At 33.8% G+C, this 11588-nt stretch overlaps 2 protein-coding genes across 2 annotated transcripts in view; one reads left to right on the forward strand and one right to left on the reverse strand.

Annotated features, from left to right (window-relative positions):
- The window catches only part of rau (RA domain-containing protein rau), a 73554-nt gene extending 63073 nt beyond the window's left edge, over window positions 1-10481 (reverse strand). Inside the window, exon 1 of the mRNA XM_090110309.1 lies at window positions 10302-10481. The gene's annotated coding sequence lies outside the window, so the exon portion shown is untranslated. The remainder of the gene's footprint in view (window positions 1-10301) is intronic.
- LOC149910081 (uncharacterized) lies at window positions 2909-3878 on the forward strand. The gene has a single exon (XM_090108937.1). It carries the CDS (start codon window positions 2909-2911, stop codon window positions 3605-3607), a length of 699 nt encoding a protein of 232 aa, XP_089965063.1. The 3' UTR covers window positions 3608-3878.
- Window positions 10482-11588: the final 1107 nt, after the last annotated feature.

Genomic DNA, 11588 nt, shown 5'->3' on the forward strand with positions numbered 1-11588 from the left:
AATTACGTTTTCTCTACATAAGAACCATCCTCGTACTTCAAGGAATATAATAAAAAAAGAATTATCGAAATCGGTTCAGCCGTTCTCGAGTTATGCGCTTACCAACACATTTTGCGATTCATTTTTATATATAAGAAGATTAATAAAGTATATAAAGGCATTCTATACCTCTCTGTCCGAAGCAGAGCTACATATTGCCATTTACTTAATTCTTAATGTGAAAAGCATATATTTATGTTGTGTGTCTGTTCATCCTACTAGTCCTATCCTACTACATAATATTATAAAATAATGCGAAAGTTTGTGAGGACGTGTGTGTGTTTGTTACTCTTTCACGCAAATACTTCTGCCCTATCAGGCTGCAGATAAACGTATCTACAGGTTACGTCAATCTCATACATTCGTAGTCTATTCTATTGAACGCTACGCTAACAGAAAGCCACTTGACTAGGGGGGCTGAACCGATAACAATGAAATTTAGCACATAATATATAGAGGGTAACTTGGATTTACAAATAGAATAGGTTTTATCCCGGAAATCCCACAGGAACGGGAACTATACGGGTTTTTCTTTGAAAACGCGGGCGGAAAGCTAGTATAATATAATTTATCTGTTAGAGTTTATACTACAATATATATTAAAGCATTATAAAAGACTAGCGGTTTTACAGGATTAATAATATAATATATAGCCTTCCTCGATAAAAGTTCTTGAGATTAGAGCGTTCAACCAACCAACCAAACAATTAACAAAAAATCTCTTCAGCTTTCTAATTATTATTAGTATAGATAATAATATAATCCAATACCAAGGAAGTAAAGCAAAAGGTATTCTATGAATATAGATCGGTAGAAATCCAAGCGCGTAATAGTTATTACGAAAATAAGTAAAAACGATTACCAAGAATAGTTAATATTCATCCAGTTAGCGTAATTTAATTTATTCGATCGTTCATTAATATTTATGGATCGATTGATTTGACATAAAAGTAATGATTTATCAATCGGAGTATAAATTAGATTACGCGTGCAGTAGAAAATAGAAAACTGGGTATGTATGTTTAGTCATATTAGCATTTATATTTGGGTTGTTGAGGAAGTGATTATGAGGAAGAGGAGGAGGAAGAGGAATTTTCACACACAAATTTAGAGGATGCGGATGAGGAAGAGGATATTTTTTTTGAGGAAGAGGATGCGGATGAGGAAGCGGAAGAGGAAGCGGATGAGGATGAGGATGATAAGAAATTATAATCAAAATTAAAAAACAAAAACTTTTAAAATTAAAAATTAAAACAAAAGCCATTCTCCTGTCTCTACATATTGATGTTTAAGGTTAGGGGAGGTTAGCTCTCCCGATCGCGAATTTACAAAGCCTGTAAGTACTATAACTATTTGAGTCACGAGCCGGACTCAGATGAGCTTTTGTTTATGCATATTACTCGAAAAAACCCACAGAAAAAACCTAATCTATATCAGTGTCAGAAGCGACATTAGGCGATTTCCACAAAAAAAAAACTAACTGGTATAGTACGACATAAAAGAGATGAAATTAATTATTTTGGAACTAATTCGTTTTTCATTACCTGGCAACCCTGAATTGGCAATGTAGCTGTCAAGTTGAATAAAGATTTGTTGTTTTTTTCGTGAAGTGGAGAATTATTGAGATAAAATTGTTATTTAGAACAAGAAATTTAAATAAAAAAGGAGACATCATGAAAAAGGTTAAACGTAGCGGTGTCCGTGAAGTCGTGTATAAAGTTTTTATTCGGTGTTTGTCCGAATTTCAAGCTGGAAAGTTATTGACTGATTTGGAAAACGTTTACAAACGTACAGCAGAATATACCGGTGAGATTCCATTTATTTTTGCTCAGTACTACGTAAAATAGAATATTCCATTAGTGACGAGTGTTTAATGTATGTATGTATGGCGATTATTACGTTTTCGAAATTTAATTTGAGGTTATTTGTATGTAAACAAAAACTAGTTTTTATAGTGCGACCAGCACAATTTGAGTCAAGAAGTTATATCCAATCCAACCAGCCTCAAATAAAGTACCTAGTTTAGATTTTACTACATAGTATAGTGATAACTGTTTTCATACACCTATCTATTAATCAATCAAACCATAAGAAAAAAAAACATATTTTAGATTTAGCTTACTAATTACTTACTAAAGTAGCGCAGGGACGCTGGCGTCCTACATTAAAAAAAATTAATAAAATAAAGGAAGTTTTAGTTTTAAGCTACTATAAAAATATGTCAATTAATGTACTATTTGATTTTATTCATCTTTATTCGTTTGTTATAGGGGTTTCTGAAAGCACAGTACGCAGGATAGTAGAGGAAGGGAGTAGAAATGAAGGCAAATTTTCAACGCCAGCCAAACATAGGAGAGGTAGACCATCAAAAACTTTAGATGACTTTGACGTCTGCGCAATACGCCAAAAAATTCATTTTTTTTACACCGTTAAAAAGGAAGTGCCAACAATTGGCAAATTATTGGCTCAGCTACGTGATGACATTGGGTATGATGGTAGTCGTGAGCATTTGCGAAAACTTTAAAAAAAAATAGGATTTCGCTATACAAAAAATAAATCCAATAGGCAGGTTCTGCTTGAAAAACCCATTATAGCACACAAAAGAGAAATGTATCTGCAAGCTATAATGGACAATAGAAATTTGCCAGAAGAAATTCAGAAGGATATAATTTACTTAGATGAAAGTTATATACATTCAAGCTATAAAGTTAAAAAATGTTGGCAGTCAATAAATACAGAAGGTGTGACTACAGAAATTTCTAAAGGAAAGAGGTGGATTTTAGTACATGCTGGAAGTGAAAAAGGCTTTGTGCCTAATGCTCTTTTAATCTTTAGTGGTTTAAATAAACAAGAAGATTATCACTCGGAGATGAACCGGGCAAACTTCCGAAAATGGGTTACTGAAAAACTAATACCAAATATTAGAGAACCCTCAATCATTGTTATGGACAATGCTCCCTACCACTCGGTGGTAAAAAATAAATGTCCAACATCAGCCAACAAGGTTGATGAAATAAAAATGTGGTTGTTAGAAAATAATATTCCCTTTGATCTACAACTAAGGAAACCTTCTCTTGTTCAGCTGGTAAAGAAGCATAAACCAGATCCAATTTATGAAATTGATGAATTATTGGGGCAACACGGTCACACAGTGGTAAGGTTACCGCCTTATCACTGTGACCTTAATCCAATAGAGTTGATTTGGGCACAAGCAAAAAGAAAGATCGCTTCGCAGAATGTTGGAGCAAAAAATATTAAAGAATTAGCTTTAGATGCCTTCAACTCCATTACAAGGGAAGATTGGAAGAATTGTTGTGACCATGTAAAAAAAATAGAAATGGAATATTACAATAGGGGCAAAACCCTGTACGAAGACATTGAGAAATTTATTATTCACGTTGGTGATGAGAGCAGTGAAGATGACTCAGATTCAGATAGCTGTTATGGTGCTGAAGAACCAAATGATGATACTGAAGATGCCCCGTACCCTCTTGCCAGTACTTCGAAACAGAGTGATGATCAGTCCTTTGAAGGAGTAGAATATTTAGATTTTGATGAATTATATTAATGTACAAAATTTATCTACAAAAAAAAATAAAAATATGTGGTTTTCAAATCGCCTTGTTTTTTTCTACCCGACGGACCCAGAAAGAGGGTAATGTGTTTGAGCTGCATGTATGCTTGTTTGTTTGTATGTTTGATTCTATGTGCGCCTCTGCAGTCTAAACACTTGACCGATTTTTATAAAATAACTAATTCCAAATACATTTAAGTAAAATTTGACCTAGGTAGGTCAATTAAAATACTAATGTATTTTTGTCTTAAATTTACACTATTGCTAAAATGAAACAATTATAACGGTTTAAATCGCGGTATTTATTTTAGATTATATTATATAGATTTTTGGATTTTTATTCTATAGTATCAAGATCGCTTGCGTCGCAGTATCAGTGTTGCTATATGAGCGACGGTGGCGCCCTCATTTATTTTCATCTCTTTTGTGTCGCACTGTAGATATTATTATGTAAGCTTAAACATCTTGTTTGTTTTTTAATTTAAAATGACATTTGACAAACATTATTTGGTAAAATATGTTTCTTCTGATTATTATGTTTAGAGATAAGTGTTAGGCGCAGATATCTATAAATAAGGCGGTAAGACTCTACTCTTGTTCGTTAGTAGAGTCCGACTCGTAACTCAAATACATAGTTTAAATAGGCTTTGTAAATTCGCCGCCCGATCGGATCAGCATCCTCATAAATTTCCTCTAAATTTTGAGGAAGCGATAGCGGAAGAGGATTTTTTTATTTTCATTTTTGAGGATGCGGTAACGGTAGAGGAACCCAAAATATTGCGGAACTTCCGCATTATGAGGAAGCGGAAGAGGAATCCTCAACAACCCTAATTTATATTAGCATACCTCGAGAGACAAGATGGTATCCTAGAGATGGAAAAAGGAAGAGGGGCAGACCGCTGAAAAGATGGGACGATGATATTAGACAAGTGGCAGGGGTAATGTGGAATAGAGTAGCTCAGGACAGATCGGAATGGAAACGGTTGGAGGAGGCCTTTGCCGATTGGCAAATAGATCTTCAGAAAATAAAGAAACACCAAATATTAAAATAGTGAATATAGTTTGTTAGTTTTTTCAATTGTTTCATTTTCATTATATGTATGTATTAGACTTAAGTTTAATCTGAAATGGCTATCTTATCTTATCTTACCTAGGAGAAACAATGTTTAAAGGGGGTGAAAAAAAGAACGTTGTATAGGTAAAGGTTGAACGCAAAATTTATATATCTAGAATCACAAGGCAATATGTCCATTAATGTCAATTTTTGGTCAAGTATGTAATACGACTAGGGGTAATTTATGTTTTTATTGGCAATGTGAGTAATTTAATTCACTACGGAAATAACAAAACATTAAAATTCTCAAATCATTTTCAATGAACTTAATTTCGTATCAAACGTATTCACGTATGATATGTCCTCGTTCCTATTAAACTCAAACGTTTATTCCTCAACTAGACTTCTTCCAGCGCTTCTAAATGTGCAAAATACAGAGTGATTTATTTACCACCCTATATTTATAATTAGACTAGCTGAGCTACGCGGTTTCACCCGCGTGGCTCCGCTCCTATTACTCTTAGCGTAATGATACATAGCCTACAGCCTTCCTCGATAAATGGGCTATCTAACACCGAAAGAATTTTTCAAATCGTACCAGTAGTTCCTGAGATTAGCGCGTTCAAACAAACTCTTCAGCTTTATAATATTAGTATAGATTATGGGCTTATGGCAGATTTAACCAGCCTGTATACAGTACAGTTATGATCAATGAGCATTGACACGCGTTGATTTCGAGCGAAATGTCGCAAGAACCACCCAGAGAGCGTGAGAGCCTCTCAACAGCATTGTGCTGCGGTTCCCACAAAAATATGCAATCTGTAACAGTGTAAAACACAGAAATCGCGGGAATAACTGCTTTTGCGCAAGACTGTACGCTTCTTTGAAAAATTATAACGTGTTATGAGGTGTAACGGTCTTGTCAATATGTTATGAATGTAAGCAAAATAATAATGTAGTTTTCCATCAATTGATAATTTTGTATGAGGGTTCCACAAGGATCTAGTTTGGGACCGCCACTGTTGAATATTTTCACTGTAGCTGCCTAACTTTGTTTTATCATTCGAGTCGCAAAATCTATAAAACTACATGCATTACATCAAATTCTAGACTATAAAATTAAAGTACTAAATCTAACGGTGACATCAAATCACAACTTAGATATAAAGGAAAGTGATCCTTAACCTTTAAAACCGGTAAACGATAATCAAGATCACGACCTTACATACCATAACATCGGTAAACAGAGGCAAGATGTTCGATAAAACGCGGATTTATTTAAACTCTAGTCCTGTATAAACACGGGCCTCGTTGCTAGGAGATACCATCAGATGCTGCGTTAGGTAGCGGATAGAAATAAGAGATATCCTTATAATGTGACTTTCTATTTAAACATTCATTTTGTCAAGCCTACGCGACTATTTATTGTAAACTAGTTTTACACAAAATGTGCAAAAATATTGTATGAACGAGCGCGAGCGTTTATTGCGCAGTTTTACGAAGAATACGAAAAATTAATCTGAAATACAAGCCAATTGTGAAAAGCATCGTTCATAAATCATAACATTACGAGAAAATAGATCAATGCACGACAAAAATGTTGAGAAATTTATGAAATTAATTATACAGTAGGTAATAAATACCAGCTCAGTGTGCGTGCAACCTTATTTGTAAATTGATTTATCTTTTCTGGATTAATGATACGCGACAAATATTAATTTCCATGAAGATTAATGACTTAGGAAATCTCCAATGGAATGTGTACAAAAACATTATTTTTCGGAACTAGTAAACATTATTAAACAGTAGCTTAACCACATGAGTAGAAAGACTACTCATGTGGCTTAACTATCAAAGAGAAATCAAAATTGATTTATAGCATGAACACATTGTATTTTGGTGACGTTGAAATTTATAACTAGACTAGCGGTCCGCCCCGGCTTCGCCCGTGGTACATAATATTTACGTTTTCTCTACATAAGAACCATCCTCGTACTTCAAGGAATATAATAAAAAAAGAATTATCGAAATCGGTTCAGCCGTTCTCGAGTTATGCGCTTACCAACACATTTTGCGATTCATTTTTATATTTAAGAAGATAGTAGGTATGTTGTGTGCAAATTATACATTATCTAATGTAAAAGTCTCTCGACTCTGAGTGGTAGAAAAAACAAAGGAAAGCAAAGAACCACTAACAAGAGTCTTCCTTCTCTAATTACCTACTATAAAGTGACCCAAAAACAATAAAAAAAACTTCTGCCAGTTACTTGGCCTACCGGTGACTAATCTTCGAAATTGACTTAACTACGAAAAAAGTAACGGCCACGTCTTTTATACCGTAAGCTTTCATGAGATAATTTTAATGTAAGTCCAATCTCATGATGGTTATCGTTGAAGCTCGTTCACAACATTCCTAGGAAGAATTAAAGCAATCAAAATATATAAGACGAGTTTATAGACCTTATAACTCCAATTTAATATCTGCTAATTACTTCGCAGTCTTCAACAATTTGTGCGACAACGGGATGACTGCAATCGTAAAAATCGACTCGTTTCGGATTATCGTTTCGTCTCTGTTACTCACATAGAACCGTAGCAGTAATTGATCTCCTGTCCTCTTCTAGATTCCGACGTAAGCTGGATTGGAAATTCAGGTTCAGAGCTCGATTGCTTTTTTAGATTTCAAAATTCTAGGCGCAGTATATGGTCTGTTTTAATGTTTGTAGGTTTACATCTCATTTATTTCGTTGTCTATCTAAGTGGGCATTAAATATTATAAAAAAGTTGTTGGAAATATACGTAAAATCTTTGCTAAAAAGATCTGAGTTCTCCATATTAAGAAAACTATTATATCTCACAGTTCATGTGTAATTCCACATGCTGTTGCCATAAACGTGATAAATGATAATGTACCTATGAATCATGTGTCAGATGTTGACCGATTATAGTTAACACATTTGTCTACTGTTTTACATCCTTGTTAACTCAAATGGCATAATTTTGAGCGCCAAGGTCGAATGTCAATTAGTCTAATTTTTATTTTTTATAAGTGCTTTCAATTCAAACGCTTTGTAATGCTTTTGACTACAATGAGAGCATAATAATAAAAAATGTTGTGTGGTTTTATGAAACCACGGTAAAAGTGAAACTGTTCGAAGTTCGAACGGTTCCGAACACTGCTTTGTGTAGCGCATGTCGCGTGTCGGTCGGCTGCCGAGTAGGTATACCTACTCGGCAGCCGCGATACACACGACATGCGCTACACAGACCAAAAAGTTTGAGACGATGTAATAAAAGTTTCACTTTAAAAAAAATCTGAATTCTGTGATTTTGATTTCAACTGTATTCAGAAGTTAATTCATTTTTATTTGTGGTAATAACGTTTCTTTAATAAAATATTTTTTTACCTAGATGAGGAAAACACATTCGTCATGGTAGGTGTAACCACTTAAGGGTAATTCCTTAGTTTAAAGCGTAATAAAGGCACTTGAATTTAATAGGCACACGACTGTAAATTCCTTGCAGTTATTTACAAAGCACTGGTTCTTATGTTGGAGAAAATACATATTTTAGAGATGATAAAACTAGTCTATCTGCTATAATCTTCTATAAAACCCATAATATTATGTAACTTGAGAAACATTTGAGAAATTAAATCGACTACCTCGCAAACATATTTTTGAATTAACTATACGAGGACTTTGCCTTTTATCCAGACATATTTGAATAATTTACGAAATATATCCAACCCCATGTTATAATATTATATCCTATACAAATAACCTTATCTTGTGAGCTTAAGTGACAAATCTTACACGTTTATACGGACACTACCAAAATGTTTAGTATTCCCTCTAACAACGATTTAAACAAATGGATGATTTAAATTTTTACTATTACTTAAATTATCGTTTACTACACTCAAGTAATTCTTCTCACATCTAACTCGTAAACACAGAGGTATTGTATAGAATTTATTGAAACCGACAAAGGAATATTCAATTTTATGGTTCGGGATAGTGTCAAAGATTGGGTTTTTAACAAAAAAATTGACGATACGTGATGTGAAAACACATTGTTGTTAATGATCAAGCACGGCGCTTAATAGGTACCAAAATAATGCCACATGATCGTTCTTGGATATGGAGTGTTAAACTATTAATAAAAAAAATTATCGGTGAAATCATCCGATAACGTTCCTACATAGAGTATTTAAAAGTAATGGTGGAAATACTTTTTTGCGCTTTATCTATATTTTTATTGACAAATAAAAGCTCATTTATTTATTGTTAATTCATGACATTCGATTACGACGATATGTTATATCGCTTGTGCTTATTTATCATATTACGTAGTAACTATTTAGTAATTTGTGATAAGACGTCAGAGTTGCGTCTTTAGTGAGTCTGTAGAACACATCTGGTGACGCTAGTAATTTTGCTTCATTGTATCAGAGGATAATTGCTAAAACAATAACGAAGTTCGTCACAATAGTTCCCTGATTGATTGACTGATTGTCTATGAGCTATGACCCACCATAAATTCAAAAGAACATTCCAAACCATAGTAAATATTTAGTACCTAATCTTTGCAAGAATGCAGACCATCACAGTTGTACCATAATTATAAGATAAAGAGAACTCTTTCTCTCTCGTTCTATTTATACTATGGTAGTACCAGAGATTACTAAATACTACAGTTGTACAACTAATATGCGGTTAGCCGCTGTCATAAGCCAAGCGATTAAAAACTAAATGGTCAAAGTATGAAAGTAGTTCAATGACTCAGAAGACCTTTGCATTTTACTTCGCGCGGATTCCATGATTCACGCGGTACTTTGTATAGAGTACAGATGATGAAGTCATACAGCCTTTAGGTACTGCCTTTATTATTTACTGTGATATTTTTGTAAGAAAAAAAATATAAAAGACCAAAGAGCAGAATACTTGGAAATAGATACCTACACTAATATTTTACATACATTTTGGCTTATCTTACTCATCATCGCATCGTTTATTTTAAACATGCGTTAATTTATTGCTATTGTTTAACTATTTATTCAGGGAGAATGCTGTGTGCATTGATAAGATCTGAGTGATTTAATGATAAGCCCCACTTCCCATGAATCAATTAAAATCAAGCTTTTTTGTTCCCTGTTTAATAGTACAGTACCTATATTCGGAAGGCGCTGCAGGTAAGGTTTAAAAAGTTAAGATGCGACAGCATCTAAAGCTTTGTAAGAACCTTTTTTATTTGGTAGTATTATTTTTTTTTTTTTTATAAAATACTTCAGTACTTAAAAACAAAACAATAATGTTTAAAATATGATACCTACCTATCTTTTACGAATTTGGGTTCCAAATATAATTTTTAATTTTTTTATAATTTTTATAATTAAACTTTATCTTGCCTTTCAGTGAATTTAAAGGTTATAGAATCATATCCCGACGTTTCTTAAAAGCGACGAAGGTCAAGATTAAGAGCAGTCACTTAAAGGGCAATTAAATTTCACAGCCGACACCAGTAGCCCTAACCAGAGAGTCTGTATTGGGCGGTAAGCACTTAATGAAATAATTCAAGTACTCCACCACAATGGTCCATTAAGCGCATTATGCAGCTGCATTCTGTACTTACCAAATAAAAATATTCCGATAACAATAAGCACAAATCAGCCCTCCAGGGCGGTCACTCAATCAATTCCAAAGCACATGTCACAGAGTTAAAACACGCACAAAATAAATCGGAAGCGCACGATACGACAAACGACGCGACGCGTGTGTCGCGCACGAAGGTTCGGCGCGGAATGAAAAACAATGCTTGATTTGATTGCTTGCGAGTTGCGCGGCGTGCCTTGCCCCCGCTAGAGGCTGCGCGCGAGTCGATGCAACGCGTTCATAATAATATGCGTCCGTGCCCTGAAGTTTGTTTTCAATTCAAACGTAATGGTGCGTGAATTCTAATCAGATCATATTAGGAGTTATGAACGGAAGTCACTTTATTTAAAGGAACTGTGTGTGGTCTGTAGACCGTGTGTTAGATCCTTAGATCAAAGAAATACTTCGATTTGCTTTGTTTAAGTGTAACGAAGAATCGAACAAGCTTTGATTTCCTTCACTCAACCACAAAGTATCAGAACTTACTTAGTATGTTTACACTTTACAGAATAAATCAAATTACGTAAACATTAGGAACTCAATAACATTTGAGTTTATTTACCAAATTAAATTTTCCTCTCTTGCATAATTATTAATATGCAGAGTCACGACCACACACCACACAACGGCATCTAAAATTATTATTATTGCTGATAAGGAATGTTATGGTTATTTACTGTTTATTGCGTAAGTAAATCTATCATCGATTATTGTCCATCAACCAATCTAAGTAATAAAATTTACAAAAAGCCATTCCTTATAGGTACTTAAGTAGTTTCTAGGTACGTCAAATTATTATAACAAAACGAACTAATTTGAAATTATAATACCGATAATAATTAATAACATAATAATTAAGCATAACGCTTATAACGCTTATCAGTTTTCAAGATCTCTTAACAAAAAAACTTAATTCGACGTCAGTTTTAATTAATTTAATCCAGCGTTCAGTTTTTTATATGAATTCTTTAAAACTGCGGTTCTACAGTTCTCACCGTGTCAAGTGAAACCTGTATTAACCACTAGTTGAGTTACAGTCTTCATGTATGTATTATGTTACCTATCAAATTGTTATGAAAGATGACTCTAATAATCTGATTAAAATAAAATAAAAGTGATCTCTTTACTGCGGTATTGGGTAGCTGGCTTCTCTCAAGCACGACAGTGTGTGTAAAAAAATTGAGAGGAATTTATATTTTAATAATTAGGTACTTGAGAGGAATTTACATTTTATGAGTTTACCAAAAATTATTTTGGTCTAACGAAA

The sequence above is a fragment of the Colias eurytheme genome, chromosome 2 (genome assembly GCF_061535395.1).
Source record: "Colias eurytheme isolate Ceu_HAF_F1 chromosome 2, ilColEury1 Martin Lab GWU primary, whole genome shotgun sequence".
Lineage (NCBI taxonomy): Eukaryota > Metazoa > Arthropoda > Insecta > Lepidoptera > Pieridae > Colias > Colias eurytheme.

Excerpts from the sequence above, each read along its gene's own strand:
- LOC149910081 (XM_090108937.1), top strand. The coding sequence starts at position 2,909 with ATGAACCGGGCAAACTTCCGAAAATGGGTTACTGAAAAACTAATACCA.